Source organism: Gymnogyps californianus, chromosome 3 (assembly GCF_018139145.2).
Source record: "Gymnogyps californianus isolate 813 chromosome 3, ASM1813914v2, whole genome shotgun sequence".
NCBI classification, from domain to species: domain Eukaryota; kingdom Metazoa; phylum Chordata; class Aves; order Accipitriformes; family Cathartidae; genus Gymnogyps; species Gymnogyps californianus.
This window is the reverse complement of record NC_059473.1, coordinates 119,874,086-119,898,480: the sequence shown is the minus strand read 5'-3', so window position 1 is coordinate 119,898,480 and position 24,395 is coordinate 119,874,086. Positions and strand designations below refer to the sequence as shown.

Sequence of the window (24,395 nt, the reverse complement as noted above, 5' to 3'; positions counted from 1 at the left end):
GTATATCCCAACATAAGGAATTTTTGTTGAGAGCCAAAACTGAGTGCGTAGCCACGACAGGAGGCATCTTCTCCATTTGATGAAGACGTGGAAATCCCGCACTACGCTGTGTGTTTTAACGTGATCCCAATCAGAAGTGAAGAGCGGGTTTATCAGGAGAATGCCTCTGGAACCGAAACCGTTTTTGTTTTGCATTACATGAGTCGAGCACTGCCAAGTTCGCTCATCAGCAGAAACCGGGAGGAAAAGGTTTAGAAGCACCCCCCCCCACCCGTGGGCATGGCCACACGTGCCCACACAAGTATCACCGGGAGCAGAAACTCATCCAGCCCAACAGACCTTTTTTTCCCATCGTTTTACATGGAATTTATTACCAATGGCTATTCTTCTTCTCCCCAGTCCCCACCTCACCCCCCTTCTGGGCTCTGCTCTAGAGGACTGAAAGATTCGTCTGATCTGATGGAAGACTGACATCAATGTAAGCCATCTGTCACACAAGATTTCTCTCAGTCATTGGTATTGAAAAGCATGTATTTGTTAAAAACAAATCGAGGAATCAAAGTGGTAAGGACACTTTGACCTTTCAAATAGACTGATGCCTAAAGTGTAATAGTAAAACTAATCTGCATGGTTATTTTAAGAATCAAGCTTGAGCTCTAAAGTAAAATGCAGATTATTTTTTTTCCTCTCTTCCCCAGCTTAAAAAATATGTGAAATTCTATTGCACCTGGGTTGACCAAAAGCCGACGTCCAGAACAAGTGCCACTATAACATCTAGTGACACCCTTGTATTATTAAGTTACAATATCTTACATAGCACGGAGCTCTCTGCTCCTTGTTCACCAAAAGGTGAGGATGATTTTTCTACATTCAATGTAGACACTATTCAAGACTTTAGAGCAATATGTTCACTGGCTGGCTTTGCTGCTTTTGTTTCTTAAGTAGTAGTATTCTTCTTGCCTGCTTTCCACAGGTACAAACAGTTCTCCATCCAACTCCTGGGTAACGTCAGCCGCTCTGAATGTACTTCTTGATTACTACGCAGCCGTGTCGAAAAACAGGGCAGGGCATATTTGGCAGAAGTGTCCACGTATTTGTTTTAGGGTCGTAGGCTTCCATGTTTCCCAGGGCAGGTCCTTCGCTGCTAACGATCCCACCAGTGGCATAAATTTTTCCATCCAGAACCACAGCGCTGTATTTTTAAAAAAAAGAAAGTTTTAGTTAGTCTTCTTACCCAACAATTTTCTTTTTAGGCTTAAAACAAACCCAGTCTTTTCGTAACAAGGGGTAAATGATGAATGCATCTTTTATTCTTATCTATATAAAGCTGTGTGGGCATTTCTCTTCCTTCTCCCTTTCTCTCCCCCACATTAATGCTTTCTGTGGTCCTGCCAGGTAGGTAAACGTTGTCTCTAAGTTAAACAACAGAAATTAGTCCAAGTAAGATGCTTCTCCAGCCCACACATGGGATCTGCAGCAAATGTAGCAGGACGACGCGTCTCTCTAACACCATGCACACGCAAAAGCAATCCAAGCAATTCGAGGTCCCTGCTGCCTCGGTTGGAATAAACCCTTGCTTCAAGTTACTCCTCTAATTATCAAGGAACGCTGCAAAGCGGGGGAAAAAACCTCCAAAAAAATGCTCTGTTGCTTCAGCCCCTTCCATGGTCGTGCTCTGGTGCAGGAGCCTGGAGCTCCTGCTGACTTGTCCTCCTTGCACACCCAGGAGCAGTGGTGTCAAGTGGAAAGCCAACCCGGGGCACACGAATCTGATGGCTGGGACGCGAGTGAGGGACTGGCAGGGGAGCTATATGTTGGCATCTAAAGAAGACAAAAAACCTTACTGCTTTTTTAAAATGAAAGTGTTCAACTTCAGACATCTCTTGCAAATCAAGGATAATGAGGCTGGGCTAATCCTGTGGTCTGTAGGCTCTTGACAGGAGGGAAGGTGCACAGGTGTGGAAGGTATTTGAAAGAAAAATTGCCCTTCGGCCTCATCTCTTCCTCCTCCTTCCACTTAACCCCTCAGCCTCTCCAGCAATCGTGTGCAGGGCATGACACTCGCTTTGGGCTAACGAAGACGGACAACGAGGGGCTGGGCTCCTGTGTGTGTATTTGGAAAGGGCAGAAGGACGACGGAGGCAGCAGGCAGCTGGGCGGGAAAAGCCAATGCAGGGCTGCCGTGTTCTCCGTGCTGCCTTCCCACTGTGCGGGGGAACCCAAAAGCGGGGGCAGCTCTGCTCTTCATCTGCCGGGAAGCCTGAGTTTGCCCCCCAACATTTAAAGATGTTGTTAAGCTGGATGGGGTTGGCGGTGGCTTTTCTGGTGGTTGGGGTCCCCTCCAAGAGGTTTTCTGGTGGTTGGGTCCCTTCCAAGAGCAGCCAGTGGATGGTTGTGTTGGGAAGGAAAATGGAGACTTGGAGAGTGCGTACACACCAGAAGACAGCACGGAGAAAAAGAGGGAGGGGAAGATGAGAAATTGATTGCAGCTAAGAAGGTGGCCTAGATCTAAGAAGGTGGCCTAGATCTAAGAAGGTGGAGAAGGGTAGTAACCCCATAGACTTGGTAAAAGCACAGTCATTTCTTCTGGCTAATTTTGGAGCAGCATGAAGAAGGAGGAGGATAAAAAGTGATAAAGGCAAAAGATAGCGCTGGAAGACCCAGGATGAACTGAGACTAAAATGGCACCGACAAAGCCACGTGTTTCTGAAGAACACAAAACTCTGATGTCCTTGCGGAGAAGCAGAGCCTGAGGTTAAAAATAAACCCACAATGACAACAGTGAGGACTCAAATAAGCCTAGTCCCTGGGTACCGCCAGGAAATAGGAAATAATGAGAATCTTGTCAAAATAACTGTTAATCTGAAAGGAGGAGGGAGGAGAGACTGACTTGAAACACTTGATTAGAGCCTATCCACAAATCAGCAGGGCTGGATGATACACAGCCCAGGGTCCTAAGGGAGTTTGCTAATGAACTTACTGAACCACTGGTAATTATTTTTGAAACGTCGGGGAGAAATGGGGAAGAACAAGGACTTGAGTAAAGCAAGTGTCATTGTGAAAGATGGCTCTGAAAGAGAATGAGCCCACCTCTGAAGGAGCTGGAGCTGGCGGCAGAGAGGCACTGCCCGGCAGGGACTCCTGCCAGGGCTGAGGTCCCTATGGCCAGGAGGGAGCAGAGGTGGCGGGACCAGCCGATGCAGTAAATCAGACAAATGTGCAAATTAAACCGCAGTTTAGGACTCAAGATATTAGCTGGGGGGTGGGAAGCCCATCTCTGTACTGGAACAAGTTACTATTTAAAAGCAAGACAGGCTGGGAATTACAGCTTGCAAAATATGGCATGAGGAGCAGGGGAGGATGGTCCTACCCCATGCTGAAACAGTCCTGATGTGGTGGAGGGGCTGCTGAGAACAGCAGGATGAGAGTTTAGAAATGAGGTCATAGGGTAGTGGTTGCTGTTTCTGTTTCACTTTTTATTCTTAATAGTGAAGCTGAAGGAGATGGAAGCGTATTTGAATTGGGATATGGTTTGGGATGTGCCAGGTGGAAGAGGGACCAATGCCAGAGGTGGACCGCGGTACAGAGCAGCTTTGCTGCCTTGGTTCTCTAATGAAATGCTGATCAGTCATTCAAAAAGTACCCCTACACAAAGCTTGACCAAAAACCAAAAAGCAAATGGGTTCATTTAGCAATTTTGTTTGGTGAAGTGGGAAAAACCAAACAAACTCCCAAACAAAGAAAAGATCCCCAAGAAAGATCTGGCTGCAGAACTATCAATAACGGACAATTAAAAGAAATACTAGTGTGGAGCATGGAGCCTGGGCCTGGTTCCATCAGTGTTGATGACCAAGGTCCAGTGCCCATGAATGGCCTCAGCTAAGTTTTAATTTACTGGCGTGGACATGCTAGTGTAGATGACAGCACCTCACACCAGCATAGGAGAGGACCTTAGTGGCTGCTACCGCGTACACACGGCGCCTGTCTAATACTTACTGCTCGTTACCCGATGAGACTGCTCTGCACGCAGCTTTTGATCTGGATGGGAAGAATGGGACGGACAGAGGGAGGATTCTGTGCGGAGACCTGTAGGTGACCCTGGGAACAGGAGCCAAGCAACCACCAGCCCTTCCTAGCTGGCTGTGTGCTGCATAGCTGAAGTCTGGCCTTAAGTGCCCGGCATCCCCTTGGGTATCTAGTGCTAGGTCTCTGAACAGGGACGTGGGTGCTTTACAAATTCCTGCGTAGTATCTCAGCTGCCCACATTTCTTCTAGTAAAGTCTCCTCCGTGGCATGTTTAGCAGCAGCTAGTCTAAGCCAGAGCTGCTGCCACCGTAGAGCAGCTGAGTAGCCAAGCACACCTTCCCGAAATGATCTGGGTCCGGGTTCCTCCCCAGCCCATGCTCTGGATTAGGGGTTACAGCAGGTGGGCAAATGTTGCTCTTGTTCTCCAGCACCTGGGCTACAGCACTGAAAGAAATTCCTGCCCAGTGGCTGGGACAAGCAGCTCAATGCTGTAGCCTCCCATCATGGTGCTAATGCATGGGGGAAGAAATGGATGCTGAATTCCACCCTCTGAAAGACTGTATGAATTTTAAATGGTGATTAGAGTAGCTTCTGTCCCCTCCGTATGCAATTCCCATAGATAAGACTGGCATAACGCTTAGCTTGTGAGTCATGCCGGAGGTTAAGAAAAACAGTGAGCTGCTCCTGCTATCAAGAAATCGGCAGTTCTAAGTACGCAGCGGGTACTTATGTGTGCAGGGGACTTTGGAGACATTCAGGCATCTCTGGGGCTAAAGTGGCAGGTAGGTACTTAAGATCAATTAGGAATTTAGTCCAAGATTGCTGCTACTTTGCAGTATTGGGACAATCATTGCTAATTTCTGGGACGTTAGGGAATAGGAAACTCAAGTGGGCTCTAAAACCTTGAGGAAAGTGAGTGGAAAGGAGTATGCTCATTGCTCTTTCTTCATTACTGTGACAATATTTCTTTTCTCCCCTCCCTTCCATCCCATCAGCTGTAAAAACATCGTTACCAAGGCTGACGTACAAAGAAAGAAATAATTACAATAATTAGGATGCGAGTTTATTGCTCGGTGCCATTAATCCTGAGAGATAAAATGATTACAGGCTGTCAGAACCTGGGAAGGAAGGAAGCTCCGCGCCGCAGAGCCTTGCTGTGGGGATGCAAACCCTCTGGCAGCTTCGGGGGCAGCGACCTCCCCAGCTAAGGAGCAGCTGGACCTCCATCTCTCCAGCAGCATGCCCGTGGTGAAGGTAATCAGCATCAAAGTGGAGGTCACTTCATCCACTCCTTCCAGGAAAATACATTTCAGCATTTTGCAAGTTATTACCCGACAGGCTAACGACCCTGCTTTATACTCCCCAGGTAATTACTGCTGTTTACTAGAGAGGCTTCACCTATAGCCCTGCAGCTGATTCACCCGAGGTGCCAGGGCATCCTTCATTGCCTGAACCATGAGCAGTGTCTGAACCATGAGCAGTGTCAGAGGATCATGCTGTGACTATCCCCCGACATTGCCACTGCTAGTCCGGTCCATCTGCTGACCTCCACGAAGCTATGAATCACGCTCCTAAGAAAATCCCGAGGCTGAGGTGCACCAAGGGCTGGGGGGGACCTGGCTGTCCATGGTTGGAGTGCTTGTGTAATCTAAACACCCTTTAAATCTCTTCTCTGCCTATCCACCTTGCAGTCCTTCCCCAGCCTGAGCAAAGAGGTGGCAGAGAAGATCCCTGTCTGACAGCTGGCCATTAAAGGACTTGATTCAATGATTCGCCTTGTCCGTCATAAAATCATAGAACAGCCCAAGTTGGAAGGACCTCGAAAGATCATCTGGTCCAATCTTTCATGGGGAAGGGACACTAGATAAGATTATTTAGCACCCTGTCCAATTGCATCTTGAAAATCTCCAGTGATGGGGACTCTAGCATGTCCCTGAGGAGCTTGTTCCAGTGGATGATTGTTCTCACTGTAAAAAATTCTTATATCAAGATGAAACCTCTCCTGGTGCAACTTGCACCCGTTGCCCCTTGTCTTCTCCATGTGGCTCCTTGTGAAGATGAGGCCTCTGTCCTCCTTGTAGCCACCCTTTAAGTGCTGGAATACTCTGTGAGGTTCCCCCTGAGCCTTCTCCAGGGAGAAGAGACCTAACTCCTTCAGTCTTTCCTCATAACACAGGTTCTCCAGCCCTTTGATCATCTTCGTGGCCCTCCTCTGGACCCTCTCCAGTCCATGTCTTTTTTGAGTTGTGGGGACCAGAAGTGGACACAGTACTCCTGGTATGGCCTGACAAGTGCTGAGTAGAGTGGGATGATGACATCTCTAACTCTGCTACTCATTCCCCTGCAGATGCAGCCCAGGATCTGATTTGCCTTTGTTGCTGCATTTGACTTTGCAATGCTTTTTAATTAACTTTTTTAATCACTTTTTTAATGTGAGCAAACCTACCTGCGCTCCAGCTCAGGCGTGGAGCGCCAGGGCTCAGCACACATGAGTTGACGGTGCTTTCAGCTGGGGCCCTGCTCAGGCAGTGTGCTGGTTTTGGCTGGGATAGAGTTAATTTTCTTCACAGTAGCTAGTATGGGGCTGTGTTTTGGATTTGTGCTGAAAACAGGGTTGATAATACAGAGATGTTTTCATTACTGCTGAGCAGTGCTTACACAAAGTTGAGGCCTTTTCTGCTTCTCACCCCACCCCACCAGTGAGCAGGCTGGGGGTGCACAAGAAGTTGGGAGGGGACACAGCCGGGACAGCTGACCCCAACTGACCAAAGGGATATTCCATACCAGATGATGTCATGCTCAGCATATAAAGCTGGGGGAAGAAGAAGGAAGGGGGGACATTCGGGGTGATGGTGTTTGTCTTCCCAAGTAACCGTTATGCATGATGGAGCCCTGCTTTCCTGGAGATGGCTGAACACCTGCCTGCCGATGGGAAGTGGTGAATGAATTCCTTGTTTTGCTTTGCTTGCATGTGCGGCTTTTGCTTTACCTACTAAACTGTCTTTATCCCAACCCATGAGTTCTCTCACTTTTACTCTTCCGATCCTCTCCCCCATCCCACCGGGGAGGCGAGAGCAAGCGGCTGGGTGGTGCTTAGTTGCCGGCTGGGGTTAAACCATGACAGGCAGCTCAGCTGCCATTTGCTTGGTGGCCACCTTCCCACCAAGAGTGTTATGGATCCTCCACTTTTCATTCAAAAGCATCTTATAGTGAAAGTCTCCTGATGGGCAGTAATTTGGAAGCAACCCAATGCGGAGGATGTTAGCGCCTCTCTTCTGCAGTGTTTGAGAGCCAAATGCCTGGGAACTCCTGCTCCAGCCCTTCCCTCTCCCAGTTGTGATGGCTAGACGTAGCACCAAGCAGCGGGACTGCCAGCAAGTTTGTTAATTTTGCTTATTATTATTATTTTAAAATTTCCTGCTTAGTCCTAAAGATAACATCAGCCTTATCAGGAAATGTTAAAAAATAATTTAAAAAAAATCCTGTCTTGTAATGTCTGGGGTTGTAAAGGATTTGAAGTGGCTGAATTAGTGTGTTGTTTTGACTCCTTGAAACTTAGTATCTTCTGAGGCCACAAAGCAAGCTCCTCTGCCTCCTCACTATGCATGCATGCACACTCGCTAATTTATTTGGAGCAGTTCCATAAACATTATTAAATATTATCAGTTAGATAGACACAGAATCTGCTTAAAAGAAGAAAAAAATCCCTGCTTTTATTAGTGGATGAATTTCCTTCCTGCCCTAAGATTTCAGGAGGGCTTTACTGGAGGTGGAACTGAACGATGCTCGTCAGCTGGGTGGAGTTACCGCTAGGGTAAGAGAAGCCTGCAGGGTACCAGCTACTGCGGGAAGCGGCTCTGTGCGGCGCTAGGCAGAGCTGCAAGCGCCCCTCAAGCTTTTGCTTAAACCGGGGCCCTTTTAGTGAAACCTGCGCGGTGGTTTGCAACGCCGAAGTGAAAGGCATTGCTGCCGTCTCCGCGGGTGGTGGAGCTCAGGGTGCCAAAGCGTCATCCTGAGTAGCGGTGCTGACAACCTGCGCGGTTGTTTGCGGCCAGGTTGGCAGCCAGGTTGTTATGTTTGAGAGGGCTCGGGCTCGGGTGGCTGTGTTGTGCTGCCAGAGGTGTCATCTTTACAATGAGGTGGATAAATGAAGGTCCAGATTAGTCATGGTCAATTAGGAGGATATCATGCCACTTCTTGGAGCGGGATTATTAGTGTGGGTGTTTTGGCCAAGCTCCAGTTATATTCTCCCCTACTCTGCGAGCACTTTGCCTTGCTAATGATCCAAAACCGTCATGTGGCATTGTTACTTGTTGCTGAAAAACAGCAGTGTTTTATTCCAAAGTCCGTCGCACATCAGTAACGGCCCGAGTGCTCTGTCTGTATCAGTTACGCTTTAATGCACACCAAAATCCTTCATGTCATCAACTGCTACAGAAATTATTGCTATTAGTCTCGTGCGGCAGTTCTCATCCGCTGACTGTGGAGCATAGTCCCAGCCACAGGTCTGCTTCCAGATATGCTGGAAGATTTTGGTTTTCCCTTCTGGACCACAGGCATTTCCAGCTGCAAATGCTGCCTGCTGAACAGACCAGCCTTTACGTCTGCGGGCTCGAGAAGTGCGCGGCCATTAAGGAACCGTGCTCCGTAATAGCTTCACCTGGGAATATCCATCCAAACAAGCTGTGCTCTAACCCCTACCAGTGCCTGGAGTTACCATGAGCTTTGCAATGCGGAAAGGAATCAGCTGGGGGAGTCTGTGGCTAGTGCCGTACATTAGCAATGCCTAGTAGTTACGCACAGGAGTCACCATGCTTCGCTGTTCAAGAACAAGGGCTTATTTAAAAAGAAGAGGGGAAAAAAAAGAAAAAAAATCCACAAACTGACCCTGTTTTTGTGCTGTTCAGCCCGAGTCGAAGTTTTATTAAAGATTTCCATTCGGCAGAACCATCTAATAAATCTTACTGGTTAACAGTCAGAGGAGGAGGAAGAAAATGCTTTTCTGGTGTCTGTTGGGAATTCCTGGTACTAAATTAGCTGCTCTGGAATTATTGCTGGCACCATCACGCTGCCGCTCGTGGAGGCTCTTTGTAGCACACGCCTGTTTGCACGCTGCCTGCATCCTAAGCAAGCAGAATATGGAATTTTTAATCATGCAAAGAAACACATTCGGTATTCTTTTTGCTCATGGAAAAATAAACCCTTGAAGGGCATGGCGGGAAGGGAGGGAGCCTGCCTGCAAAGGGAGGACTTGCCAGCGCCGGAGGGGAGCCATGTCTTTGCAACTCTTTCTGGAGAGAGGTGTCCAGCAGAGCAAGGTGTGATCATCTCAGCTCTTCATCCCCGTCGGCTGCTGTCTGCCGTCACCGCCTCCAAAGATCCCGCAAACTTGGAGCTGCCAAACCAAGACGGGGTCCATGTGGCAAACAGGACACACTTGCCTGATGTTTGGGAAATGTCAAGTATTTCCCTCACCCTCACATGTCGCGTGGAAGACGTTCAAGACCTGCATGTGAACTCTCAGTGAATTTTACAATGCTTCAGGCATATTATTACTCTTTGCCCACTTGGCACCATCCCTCAAAGGGTTAATTCTAGGTCAACACGAATTTCTTATTGACTTCCATCAGGCCAGGCTTAATCTGAAAATGATGCTCAATTTGCTCTTCTGTTGATTGTGAGCTGGAGACCTGAACCACTTATTTTTCGTTTTTCATTAAAAGTAATTTAACTTGATATTAAAACCATTTGAATGGACCTTTAATTTTTGACACGCGGGGAATGTAACACACATTTCTTTTCCCCGTGCTCGAAGCCATCACGCTCCCTAGTCACTAACATGCAGAAACAGTGCTGATAAAAATAAAAGCGATGCGGTCAAGATTTTTCCCAGCAAATTCGGTATTGAGTGATTCCCGGTGAGAGGAGATCAATAGCATGCAGTTAATTTTTAAGTTGTTTATGTTGCTGCTTTTAAACCGTGTTTTTTGTGATCCATGCTAATGAGTGGAATGAGGAATTTATAGATTCATAGACTAAGGTCAGAAGGGATCTCTGTGCTTAGTTAATCTGAGCTTGTGTATATGCAGGCCATGGACTTTTCCCCAGGCAGCATCTCTCTTGGAAACATATCTAATCTTCTCTTAAAAACACCGAGTGTTGGTGAGTTCGCCCCCTCCCTTGCTGGTTCGCTGTTTAATTATCCTTGCTGTTGGGAAAGTGCCTCACTTCAAGGCTGAGATGTGTAACTTGACTTTCTAGCCCTCGTAACCTGCTATGCCTTTGTCTGCGAGACTGAAAGCTTTCCCACTTGCTCCCAGTGATCAAGTCACCTCTCAGCCTTTCTTTGATAAACTCCTTAAATTTCATGTCAAAGATTTGATTTGCAACCCGGGGTCATTTTTGCAGCTTCCCTTTGAAATTCTGCTGATATTTCCACATGTTGATGCTTGGACCCAAGACCTGCATTCATCTTGCCAACGCCGTATGCAGCAGCACTCTGTATTCCCAGCTTCAATTTGTTTTCATTTCAGTGTTAGGGCTTATATTATATATCCAATATTGCATTGACCTTTTATCCACCGCATTGCGATGAGAGCTCATGTTGTGTAGCTCTGAGTGGCCTCCTTTATGTCCTCCTCTGAGTGCCTGACTTTCTAAGAGAAGAAGAGCTGCTATGCAGGTACAGCCTGCGATTGTGCTTCCTCCATGTATTACTTCTTGCATTTAAAATACCGCTGCTAGCTTGAGACCGTCTAACTGAGACATGCAGATAACTGGCTAAAATAGCTCCTTCTGTAATATTTTTTACCCACCAAGTGTTATGCCACCTGCAGCCTTTACAAGGGGAGATTTTCTATTACCTGGATTGTTGGTAGATATATTAAATAGCGTTGAAGAAGAATCAATGCTTGCTACCGATGGCCTTGCTCAATGATATCTTCTCATTAACAACTACATTTTGAGATCTGTCAGTGAAGCAGATTTAATCTCTCTAATGTGTGCCTTGTTAATTCCACATAATACCAGCCAAATACCTTGGAGAAATCGCAGTGTATTATAGCATCACAGTTGTCTTTAGCAGCCAGGCGTGTTTTATTAAAAACCAAAACAAAGAACCCAATTTCCCCCCCCAAAAGCAAAAGACAACAGGTTGGTTTAACAAGACCCATTTTCCAGGAAAGCGCATTGATTGCTGTTCATTATATTATTTGCATCTAGTTATTTGTTGATGAAATTCCCAATTAACCACTCTGGTATTTTGCAGAGGACCAACATGAGGCTAAGTGAGACCACTTAGCCTGATGTTGGTACTTTGCAAAATTAATTGCACTAAAATTCTCCCTTTCACCTTTTCAAAATACGGAAACACTTTGGCAGTGCCCTGATCCATCCTGAACTGTAAGAGTTATTAAAAATCAACATTAGCGGTTCAATCAGCTTCTCAGCGAATTCTCTAAAGACGCCTGCATCTAAGACGGCTGGGTTGCCTGATTTGAGAACTTAATTTCTGAGTTCACATCTTTCCTTGCTGCCAACAGTGACCGCTTTTGGTCCCTCATAGCAGAATATGGAAGCAAACCTTCTTGCTCCCTTCCAAATACAGATGAGAAATATCCATCCGATCGGTCTGTGTTACACTTTGCTACCTCATCAGCCTCATCAGCAATGGTTTTATAACTGATTAAAATTACAAATTTGATCCCAAAAGGTTTAAAGTGCCTTTCTTTTTACTCCTGTTAGCCCTTAGTACTTCACTGATTCCCTCGGCCTCCTGTAGCAGCAGCCAGTTTGTAACCTATTTGTTACTGCTAACCTCCCATCTTCCCTATTTCCATACATACTGATTTATTTCGTTTTTGTCATAGGTTTTACATTTCCATTTGGCTGAAAGATTTTCCCCAGCACATTTAAGAATTCTTGAAATTGTGCCTTTTTTGGCATCCATATGGGATGTACTGAACTATTCCTTTTTTCGGTGACTATCCCACTATAAATGTTGGTTTCCAGTCCACTATTGCTTTAGGCTTTAGAAAAAATGTCATTTAAAAGTTTGAACTTACTTTTTACTGATGGGTGTCATATTCTACTTAAGCAAAGCCAGTTTATTACGGTGCCTAAGCAGCAGCTAATATTTAGGTCACCGGTTTACTCTCCTTGGTCCATCACAAGGTCCCCCACTGGATTCCCTTCTGCAGGGTGCAGAGCAAAGCATCCCTTCACGTTAGAAACCCGGGGAAGTTTTCAGGTGAGATGCTCAACCAACAGCCCCTGCTTGAAATCACCCATGCAATTTCTCTTGTAGTGTATTCCAGATACTTAATTAACAGATTTTTGTTATGTTTTACAAAACAGAGATGTTCAAAGAGCAGTTCTTCCCTCTCTATGGGAAGATACAGGAACGTATCAAATGTACAAGTCCCTCATGTTTCATTTTACTGGTTAGGGCTCTAATCCTGAGTTGCATCGTACCCTTTATTTCTGGTTTTCAGGAGAAGAATATCATTAGCAGCTGTCTGAGCACTGCAGGCTCCTCCTCATCCCAGTTCGCCTCCTGCTAGAGCGGAGGGACAAGGAAGACCTGTCCTTAGCACAGGACGCACACGGCTGCGGCCACCCGGGATGGAGATGGCTGCTCAGACCCCTTTCCTTACAACAAAATGTGCTTCAGCAGCCAGGAGAGGGCGCGCCTTAAATTAACAAAAGAAAGGGAAAAAAAGGAGAAAACCAGAAAAAAACAGCAAAAAGAGAAAAACTGAGCATGCTTTCTTAAAAAGGAATTTTCTCATCTGCACCAAAATGAAAGGTTAAATGCAACAAGTTAAAACATGGAGGTGTTTTTCAACCATAGGATGGGGGCTAAGGACACCCCTGGGGCAAGGAGCAGAGCTGCTGGCTGAAGATTTGGGAGATGCGGGTGCGTTGTGGGCCCAGCTGCTGCCCCATCGCTGCTATTCCTCCCACCCCAGCCAGTGTTTTGCCTGGGTGCTTGCCCAGCACAACCCCTCTGCCCTGGTTTTGCTCTGTGCCTCAAGACGCCGCTGCCTTAGACATCGATAGCAAACCCTCACCCAGCGGCCGCGGCAGCGTTCGCGGACCAGCGATGGCTTTTCCCTGTGAAACCGATAGCTCAGCCAGTCCCCAGCGCGGGGATCTGCTCTGTGAGGGGCTGGCACTGTATAAAGCCTGAAACAAGACCGTCTTTCTGTAACAGCCATGTAATACTTTTTAAAAGGCCTTTAAGTTCTGCCAGTACCTGCGATGGGTGCCAAGTTTTATTTTTGTCAGCCAATTTGGGAAGTTTGTTAAACCTGCGACCGGGATCGGGGAAGCGAGCCCAAAGAGCAATCAAAAGCACGTAATAAATAATAATTAATATCAGTGTGTGGTGCTTACTCAGTAGTCTTTTTCTTTCAAAGATCTTTTAGCTAGTTAGCAAAAATATGTTCCACATTATGGTGGTCTCTCCTGCAGCGGGTATTTATCATCCTCTGGTTACACATTGCAAACTGAGGAAAACAGTGTTCCTGTAGTCACTGGAGGAGCCCAACACATGTCCCTCCCCGCAACCCATCACGCCTGAACATGAGGAGGCACGTGAACCATACTAGGGTCCTGGAAGTGCACTTTGGGAAATGCTGCGTCCCTGAACACGTACAAAAAAGAGACGAGGAAAACCCCAGGTGGTACACACCTCCCTTCCCCTCTCCCCTTCACTGTTAGGTTGTATTAGCTTATTTATCAGCAGAAAATGTTAAGGCACCGGTAATTCAGTTTTAATGGTTTTTCTCACCTGCAGAACTGCCTGGAGTGGTTCATGTTGGGACCTGCTTTAATATTGCCTTTCTCTGGGTCATAGATGGTGGTTGCTCGTGCATAAGCTCCTCCAAGAATAAAGATGAACCCATTGAGAGTGACTGCAGGAGCATATTTGTTATCTGTCAATGGAAAGCAACACTGAGATCAGTTTTAGGCTCAGGTTTGGAGACTTTTTTTTTTATTTATACATTCCCCTTATTTATAGATAAGTCATGTTTCTCTAAACCTCCAAGGCTAGGGAAAGAAAAATGAGGAAACCTTTCCTGGTTTTGTTCTCCTCTCTCCAAGTTCTCAAAGGCACTTTTAAAGTTCATCAGTCCTTCATCCCCCAGTACGTGCCTCCCTCTAAACTGGTGAAGTACAATTATCCTCTCCCAAAGCCTAATGGAGTCACTGTGAAAGCTCCACTCTTACATATGAAATTAAGATGTCAAGTTGTTTCAGAATTTTGAATTGCTGCAAATTTTAACTCAGATGCTTCCCATGCCTGTGCAGCAGCTAAGTACAGAAGAAACACACAGCGCAGACCCACTTAATAATATCCAATAGTTGATTCTCTTTTGTATTCTGCTTTTGCTTGCGGGAAGGTCACCCACATAATCCAAAAGATTTTCTGAGACCTGATTTTTTTTCCCCTTCATCTGTCTCGTAAATTCACCTGCATTTTTATTTTCAGATGTGTGTGTACCTCCAAGCAGCCCTGTATTTTAGCAATGAACTGTGTGAGGTGTTGGAGTTTGAAATTAAGCAAGTCCCTCATCCTAAGTAAGTCAAGCTCAATCAGAGTTTCCAAGGATGCTTTAAAATTCTTGTGTTAGCTGTGGCATTATTAGAAATATTGGTGAAACTAACCATAAATTATCAAATAAAATAATTCTAATTTAATTAGTTGACTTGTCCCGTACGCTGCTAGCATGCCATATGCACATTATTAAATATGAGCCAGTTGGGCTGAAATTTCTCGTGATGGTGTCTGTCTTGATGTGATATCGGTTTTTTTAATCAACATTTCAGTGAAACCAATCAGCAGTGTCTGGGAACAAAAGACGGGAAAATACATGGCTTTATTTGAGTTAAAATAAGCCTCACAACCAGTTCTCTAAGAAGCAAGAGCCTAAGCCCTTTGGGGCGTGAAGCAGACGCTTCCTGGGTGGCGACCCTGGCGTGAGGGGACATTTCTATAAAAATTATCCATATGTAGCTATAAGCTACAGCCTCTCCAAAATCTGCATTTTCATATGCTCAGAAAAGGATGATCCTCTTGCATCTCCAGTGGAGAATCAGCCTGGACACAGCCTGGCTTCAGCCCCTGCAACCCTCCTCCCGAGTGCGGGGAGTCAGGGGCAGCGCGCTGGAGAGGAGGTGTGACACCATCTTTACTATGCTCTTACACCTCTGCTAACAGCCTCTACATTACGTTGAAGGGGTCTGTATGTTCCTCCCAGATCGACAACACTATGACTGTGTCCTCTTAGGAACACAGAAAGAGATGGGCTTAAAGTAGCCCCAGCAGCTTTACTTCTGGCATTTGCTTACCTCTTGCACGGCTGGCATTGTAACCCTGAGGTTCTTGTAAAACCACCTTATTCCATTAAACGAGAGATTTAATTTGACAGGAGTTAAGCAAAAGCTGATGAACATCTCCAGAAGAGAGGTAATTTCCGTAACTGAGGTTTGAACTGGTTAACTAGAAGGAAAATAATGATTTTGTGGTGTCTGCTTCTGTTCCAGCATGGCCATGGGGTGGTCTGGCTCAGTCCATCTCACCCTGTGTCGGTTCGTGCCCAGGGGCACGTATGGGGGTGCAGCACCCAGTGTGAAAACAGACAAAACATGTTATGGGTTAAAGCTGGGCTCCTATTATGCTGAGTATCTACAGGCATATGTCAAAAAAACACGGATGTATTAGGAAAATGTCACTGATCCTTGGGAACAGATGGGAAGAAACTAATTCATCCAGAAAATAGAACAAGGAGTATTCAGTTTCTTTTTGGTGCCACTAAGCCACTATAATTCATCAGAAAGACTTAATCTGTCCTAACAACCCGTCTCGCATCCCCTTCCAAATCAGACTTGCATATGTGACATTTTTTCCAGTTAAGACACTCATCAGAAAATTTCCATATTTAATTATCACATCTTCCTAGTTTTTCTTCTTTGACTAGCACTGTTTTGCAGGAGAATGAAACTCTCGCATAAAAAAAAGAACTCAGCTCCCAAATCTCACAGGGAAATTATTTGAGGCTCCCTCAAGGCAGAAACAGTGACTTCTCAGGAGACTGAATCACTGACTTCACATTCCTTTTTGTTAAAGAAAGAGAGGGAAACCTCTTGGTTATTTTTATAGTGACTTTTTTTTCTTTTCAAATAGGCAGTCAGTCTGATATTCTTTTTCTTTCTTTTTTTAAGAGGCAATCGTGTTTCATTTTCATCAATTTTTCAATACATCACCTATCTGTTGTCTTTTTACTGCTTTTGGCTTTAGCTACAATTTCATAAATTGGTATAAAGTAAGCCTGAGATAGAGAAACAGAGAAATCTCTGCTGTTTCTTTCAGGAAGGGAGAAGTTCACAGCAAACAGTCTCCTGATCCTGATGAAGATATGGCAGAAAGACACGAGGGACACCCCTCCAGAGACAGGTAGAGAGAAAACAGTGTGTTTTATTTTTGTTTTGTTACCATGGCGGCAGAAATTGTTCACGGATACAGGGAGCTTGGAAAACTCAAGCCATCATTCCTGCTACTTAGGTGTGGACGACCACCTTCAGTCTTTAACCTTACTTCATCCCAGGTGCTACCCACACTCTTCCCTTGTTGTTGTCCTTTCCAGGGCTTGGTAACCTCATGCAAACACTCAGGAGACTCCAGCTTCTGTCACTGCTCTAAGTCCTTAACATGCTCATAGTGCAAGGTGGGTGGTGGGGGAGCCTAATTTTGCAAAAGCATGTTCTGGTTGGGCTTTTTGGTCAATGCTACTCGGCATGAACATGGGCTTCTATGGGTCGGAAGCTTACTGTGGGATACAGCAGGGACATTGATCATTTCAAAAGTCTGCTGGAGGGAAGGAAAAGAGAGGAGAGGAAGCATGGAAACAGAGAAGCAGCCTCCCTTCCCCTCCAAAATTCAAGTGTTGGGGATGTCAGATATAGTAATCCATTTTAGGCTGGAAAATTTTAAATGGGATTTGTCCAGGACAGCAAGCACACTTGAGATTAAAAGGCAGAATAAATGTAAAGGAAATAATAGATAAAAGGTACTCTTCTCTCCAAGTGGATAACATCATAACATCACTCTCCTTTGCTGTTGCTATAGGAAAATATGCAAGTATTTCTATTCTAGTGACAGGTCATTGCAGGAAGGGCTATGCACTCAATGACAATCCTTGAGCCGGAGGTGTACTTCACAGGGGATTGATAATTTAACCTACCGGTGTGCTCCTCACTTAGTAACGACAGCGTGCTGTCTGTGATGTGTTTCATGGCTCTCGTATCTCTCCATACATTATATCGTCAAGTAGCACAGTTCTGCTTTCCCTTCCATGATTGCTTAAAGATCTTATGTTGCCTTCCAGTAAAGCACTCGGTCAGAGACTGAAGTGGCATTACAATGAATGGCAGCAGCACTTCATATGGAAAAAGGTTATTAAAACCAAGCCAGTCAAACATTTTTATCAGGAGGAAGAAATGCGGGCATGCCACCAGTCCAGATATAACGCCAACCGAAGGGTCTCCCTGCAGGCGCGGGCAGCTGGCGGTGGGGCTGATGCACATGATGAAGCAGATTGGAGAAAGGAGACTAGTTAATAGAAACTAAATTTATTTTAATAGTAAGTGCCTCTTCCCCTCCCTGAATACTATGCAGAGAAGCTCAAGAATAGCATAGTAATGGATAAGATAACGTCCCGCGGCAGCCGGGAGACTGTGGTCTGATCCTTAACATAGCTCATGAGGCTGAAGTGCAGATATTGCAATCTAACAGCAGGGTCTCAGATGTCAGCCCTTCTGGCACAGGGCGCTCAGGCTAGCTCATTTCTCGTAACGACACAACTGGTTGCAGGGCCCTATGGTTTCCCCAATGACCCTTGAGCAAACCCTCCTCAGAGACCCCGAAGTTGAGCGTCTTCACTCGCAAACACCGCATTTTGTGTATGTATGTGTGGCGGGGATCACCCGGGCCAAAGCAGAAGGCTTCACCTGCCATCGTGGGGGCACTTTCAGCATCAAATTTATGGGCAAAATGATGCTGAAGAGAGTTGGACAATGCACGGCCACCCAGATGAAGCAGAGGTAGGAAGTGAAAAGGAGGACAGCTGCTAAAGGGCAAACACAAAAATACTGACTTTCCTGGGTAGAGGGCAGAGTAAGTATGTGTAGGGGGAACACATCAAGGAGTGGAAAAGCCATTCTGCATGAAGAATATGGCACATACGGAGGACAAATGGGTGAGACAAAAGAAAGTAAAATTCAAGCTTACTAGTGGGAAAAACACTAAAAACTAGTCACGGGAAGAAAAATACGCTGAAGGATGAGATGAAACACTCATTGCTTTGAGACTTCTAGGTGAGAGCCAGCCAAACCCACACATGGGTACTGAACTATTGGCCTTAGGGACAGGGCCAAGACATATATCTGATTTTTCTTGTAAAGTCCAAAAATAAATTCATGGGAATGATTATGCATTTTAACCAAAATAAGCCATGGGACTGTGCAGTAAAAATGCACAGATGCTGCTAAAGCTGTTTTCCAGATATTTCTTGCATTCTTAGCTCTGTGATTGTCCCACTTTGGTCGGACATATCACTGCAGGAGTAAATGGTATGGTGAGGAACTAGATACTTGAATTAGAAACCAGAAATGCTCATAGGTCTTTGACCTCCGTGTTCCCATAGTTCTCACCAGATTTTAAAAATTAATAGTGGTGATGATTAAACACTGGTTTTCTTACAATCCAGAAACATTAATAAAAAATTGTAATTCCACCAGTACAGACACTGACTGTTCGCAGTATCAAAAAGGTATATTTTAGTGCCCTGGTATGAAGGCACAAAGTGAACTAAAAGGCAGTGACAAGATAATTAGGCTTACTTACAATCACTGACTTCAGCATGTCTATGGCCATCTTGTTAAGTAACACAAAACTCAGGAAGCTGGACATGAAATACATTTTTAGCAGAGCTATATAGGACAGCCTGGCAAGAAACGGAAAGGCAGGTGCTGCAAGTATGTAGCCTGGGTTCATTTACTGTTGTAGGACTTAGGCTCAACAGCAGCAAACTTCTTACAGCTCAAAACACAAGAAGGGGATGTGCAAGGTGGTTTACCAAAAATATGCAATGTGAAAGCCCTGGGAGGCTCCATTACCCCAGTAACATCAAGCTGTGGGCTGCACTGCTGCAGGAACACCTGCCAACTCTAAAGGTGGGGAGGACAGATGCAAGGCAAAGGGTGGAGCACTGAGAAAGATCCTCTCCTCTCCAAACATGGATGTGTGTAATCAACACCTACCCAAAGGCTACCACAACATCCATGTGCAACATGATGGTGAGTGTCATACCTACTGCATGCAGGCATCCACATCCCAACACCTCCTGGCAGGTGAAGGCTAAAGAATAAATGGAATCTGGGAGTGAATTCGCTGCTTATTCCTAGAAGAAATCCAGGTAGAAGAGAGCAGGGGCTGAGCTGCGTGGACTTGCTATCGGTCCCCACTCTCTATCTCCTCTGCACAGGCAGGATGTCAGTATCCAGCCTGCTTTACCTTCAGATTAGCCAAAAAATGACCTCCCCCTTGCCGTGGTTGATGCCAGTGTTGCCTTGGGTTAGGCTGGCACACAATGCTTTGGAAGAGATGGACCTGTTGGGTTCAAACATGTGCCATGCTGCATTCAACTTGCTATCATAAAATACCACAGTGACTTGAGACAGGTACTACTGGTCTGAAAAACTCCAGAGACCTTGGCTACTTTCAATACCTGCATCTACTGTTGCATATCTGAGCATGCTTGAGGTGTTCTTAAATAATCTGTTGTCCTATTTGAGGTCAAACAGGTTTCACTGATCTCTGGGGTGACCTTAAACAACACAACTTGCCATCAGATACCTCAGTTGACTTAGCTCAGAGGGACACCTTAAGAATTCACAAATCAACACAAAAAGGCTCTGAGGCTGTCAAAGGCACCCCAGCAGTGATCACATCAGCTCCATTTTGTGAAAAGCACCCAAAGGCTCCTTCTACTCCCTCTTTGTTTTAGACTGTACTGTACTTGGCGTAGCATCCAGTTCTTGGGGGATATTTTACAAATACAGGTGATACTACGGTTCTTGTAGAGCTGGAGAAAGTAAAGTGTATTTCCAACATTCCCACTGCCTTTTAATGAAGATCAGGCATCACGTCAGTTCAGTTGCCCAGACATTCTCCATGGGGGTGCAACTTTTCAGGCTCTGTGTTATTTTACTTTATTTGCAAATAAATTGACGTTATACATTTCCCAACAAATACACACAGCAACTCCACATTTTATCATATATTTTATGCCTTCAGCTTAACTAATTAACTTTGCTTACACCAAGAAAACATAAATACCATCTTTTAACTTCACCGGTGTCTTTCATGTATTTTTGTTAGGAAATAATAGTACACATCCATTAGAACAACAGGTGACAAACCCAACTCTGGATGGTTTGGATGCATGCATGGTGTTGACGCCTGCTAGACAGCATAATGAGCCCAGGGAATGATTTTTTAGCTCCTGTGGCACTTGTACTATTTTGGTAAGGAAAAGTAATACCTCTTTTCATAATGCATTCATTTTTGCAATACGCTGTGAGTACAGGAAAACCTCATACTGTCAGTCAGTGGATTAAATGAACAGCAGCAGCTGTAGCCATGTGATGGAAAAAGCTTGGCAATAGGGTTGTTTGCACTGCTGTATTACATAAACATGACTTTTGCCGGTTAACGCCCTCCCGCTGGGTGCTTCATGCTGCATCATATGCATGTCATGTTATGTTAGGCTGGACACAAACAGCAGCAAGGGAGTTGGAAAGCAGCAGCGCTGTCTGCACAGGGGAGGCTACAGCTGTGGCTCTACCAGCTTCTCATGACCTGGTCTACTAGGGAACCCCAAGAAAGGAGTCATAATAATTGTAACAAGCTACAATAAAAAGAGCAGCTTATTTTAGCTTTCTGAATATGCTTAGGCCTTACCTGAATACCTTATAACTGTGCTTCTATAATTTACTACTTGCTAGTCCTATTGCTCTACCAGGCTCAACACTGAGACTGTGATTTTTTTCAAACGAAGCATGTCATGTCACAGTTTCAACGTGACTAAGAGGTTTAGGATGGTGAAACACTGGCACAGGTTGCCCAGAGAGGTGGTAGATGCCCCATCTCTGGAAACATTCAGGGTCAGGTTGGACGGGGCTCTGAGCAACCTGATCTAGTTGAGGATGTCCCTGCTCATTGCAGGCGGGGTTGGACTAGATGACCTTTAAAGGTCCCTTCCAACTCAAATCATTCTATGATTCTATGATTCTAGGATGCAAAAGCAAGCCACTCCAAAGCAGCTTCTCTGCGACGACTGTATGAGTGCTGTTTCTTTGGCCACCTGAGTACAGCCAGACCGAAGGCTGCCCACAGCCAGCCAGTGCAGAGCAGGTGGCCCAGGTCAGCTGCCACCCTGCAGTAACGTCCTTGTGAAGCTGAACGCTAAACCCCATTTCCAAAAGCAGCCTAAACACTCAAGGTGCAAATCGCCACAGAAAGCAAATAAGTTGCAATGTTCTGAGCACTGTCCTAATTTTGGACGGAAGTCTGCACCTCTGACGTTGGCTGGTACGGCGGCAAGTTTGGCCTCTCGTCTTGCTCTTTATTCTGTAAAATGTTCAGTGAACTCGAGGGTATCACAAGCTAATAAACACAGTTTTAATAATCTACATGTCTTGGAGATTTCAGCCTCTGAAGCACGTACGCCTGTGGACACCACTGATAAATCCCTATTAAGAATGACTGCCACTTCCCACAGGACAGGTGGCATTTTAACAAACCCATGAGTAAATAACCCATTAACTGAGCAGTGTTGTAAAACCGCATGGAGCAACACATGATGCCAGGATGAAGTTTCACTGCACTTTTTGCAATTTTTTTTGGATCTAAAATTACTAGTTGCCCGTACCTAATAACTGCTTTCCTTTCTCCTCTACTTTGAACTCATCACTTCTAGTTGATAACTAGCTGTATTAATGAGTGACAATTGCCTTCAGTAAAGATCCAGATAATTGCCTCTCTGGTATAATATACCATGCATTCCTGCCAATATGTTATAAACATGTCTCCCCCCACCCCCCAAGTCATCTGCTTTCTGCGAAGGCATTAAAATACCTGTAGCACAGAGATTTCTGTTGTAATAAGGTTTACTCTGACACCACACATCCCTTACCGATCATCGGAGACTCTATAAAACTCCACGAATTAGTCTGAGGGATGTAGGACTGCAAGACCCCCGCAGCTCGGCCGGCTTCATTCACCCCACCGAAGACGTAGATCTTCCCACCACAAACGGTCGCAGCGGCTGAATGCACGGCCTTCGGCAGAGGAGCGATGGTCTCCCACTGGTTGGTTATCGTATCGTACCTAGGACGACAGCAATCGGAGTGAGCTGAGATGACGCAACACTGGGTGAACAGTAAAGACAGGATAGACAGGCAGAGAAAGCAGGCTGGGATATAACACAAAGGCAGCTTGACAAGCAGAAGAAAAGCAGAGGTGGAAATGTATTTTTTAACATCCTACAAATTCAGCCACTTGGTAAACAGTGTAATTAATGCTTTTTCTAAGCTTTTAAAACATTAAGAAAAGCCCAGAGAAAGCTGGTTCTATTTTCTGTATATGCCTCTCAAATCTCATTATAGTCCAAGCTAAAGAAACTCAGGACATCTTTGTGGAGATGTCTTCCACTAATTAATTTCTTTTAATGAGTATACAATGAGATTATTCTTGCAAATCAGTGCAGTGATATCCAATAGCAACCGCAGGCAGGCAACTGTTAATATACTTCAGTTGTTCAGCTTGTGGAACACATCTCACCTGCAACATAATGCAACACAATAGCTCTTTTTACTCTAGTTAACTGACCAGCGATGCACATTTTGTGCCAGAGTAAGTTGCTTCCATTTAATTTGCACTGTGCAAACCAAACTACTGTGCTTCGTTACAGGATGCTGCAAACGTTAATGCTGGAATAAAATTTCACTATTGCATCCATATTTGACATAAAGCAAACAGAAAAGACTATGCATGAAAGTGCTAAATTAGTTTAAGGTCATCAGTATCTGATTTAATTAAGCCATTGACCATAAGGGATGTGCAGTTAATAATCCATGGATGAAGATTCATTTTAGACAATGTCACAAGTACAGACGTCCATTTTTTTTAAAGATAATGTGGCAGGGATCCAAATAGCTGCTCTAAAATGAGTCTTGGAGACAGTGGAAAATAATGTGATTTTTAGGCTTCTATATTTCCATGTAATGGCATATTCAGTCAAATAGGAGTTTCCTGCATAGCGATTGTTCAGAATTGTTGACTGCAAGAACAGAAGCCCTCATCACCCATTCAGGGCTTTTGCTCTTAATATTAGTGATATGCAATATGCAAACATGAAATGAATCCGTGGCCATGAACCCATCTGTAAAAAATGATCTAGCGACAGGGGAATTCTCCCTTTGTAACATGTCCCTCAAATTCTCACTGCCCAAACTTGGGGAAAATAAAAGGGAGAAATGATATAAATGGTGGAAACAGCACAAAATAATGTGCTTAATGAAAATGCATTAATGAGTTTCCAAGTAATATAACTGAAAGTAATTAACACACTCATAAAACTGAAGCAAAAGCAAGAGGGAGGCAAACTTTAACTAAAAAAAAAATTAGGAAAGTCCCTTATAATGAGCATGGAGAACTGCCTTGTACAATGCTCTAAATTAGTTACTGAGAAATTAAATTCATCTACAACAAGTGATCAAAGGGGAGAAATATAACAAGATTAAACAACATGGTGCTGGGAGCATTCAAGGCGACACACCTATATTGGGCTGATTCTTAACGTTTGGTCCCAAACCTGAGCCTGCAGATGCGTTCTGACCGCACAAACAGCTCCTCCAGGTAAGGCACCGTACGCCGCATTTCCTGCATTTGCCCACAGCACTCGGGGCAGCACTCACGTCCATCCTAGCAGATACGCAAAGATCTCATAATAGAAACAGTTTCATACACTGCTTTTGGGTTACACTTTGCTAACTCACCTACTGCAGTAATTTGAGGCTTGGTAATTTTAATTCTTGATGTCTTATTAAAAGCCGCTGAAGAAATTGGTTACAATTGGTTAGAAACTGGGAAAAGCAATAGAGCTGAGAAGAACTGACCTAATATTCCTTTCTAGTTCCTCGGCTTCTAAGATATAAATTATACCTGTGATCCAATATGTATTGTCTCACACCATCCACTCCGACTTAGCACCAGGAACATTTGTGGCCAGTCGAAGTGGTCT

At 45.0% G+C, this 24,395-nt stretch overlaps 1 protein-coding gene across 1 annotated transcript in view; it reads right to left on the bottom strand.

The window, feature by feature from the left end:
• Positions 1 to 424: 424 nt before the first annotated feature.
• KLHL29 (kelch like family member 29) overlaps positions 425 to 24,395 on the bottom strand; it is a 407,488-nt gene continuing 383,517 nt past the window's right edge. The window contains exons 12-14 of the mRNA XM_050893282.1: positions 22,287 to 22,480; positions 13,820 to 13,964; positions 425 to 1,192 (exon numbers count right to left, since the gene is read on the bottom strand). Of these exons, the coding sequence (XP_050749239.1) occupies positions 1,009 to 1,192; positions 13,820 to 13,964; positions 22,287 to 22,480 (523 nt within the window). The 3' untranslated portion in view covers positions 425 to 1,008. The remainder of the gene's footprint in view (positions 1,193 to 13,819; positions 13,965 to 22,286; positions 22,481 to 24,395) is intronic.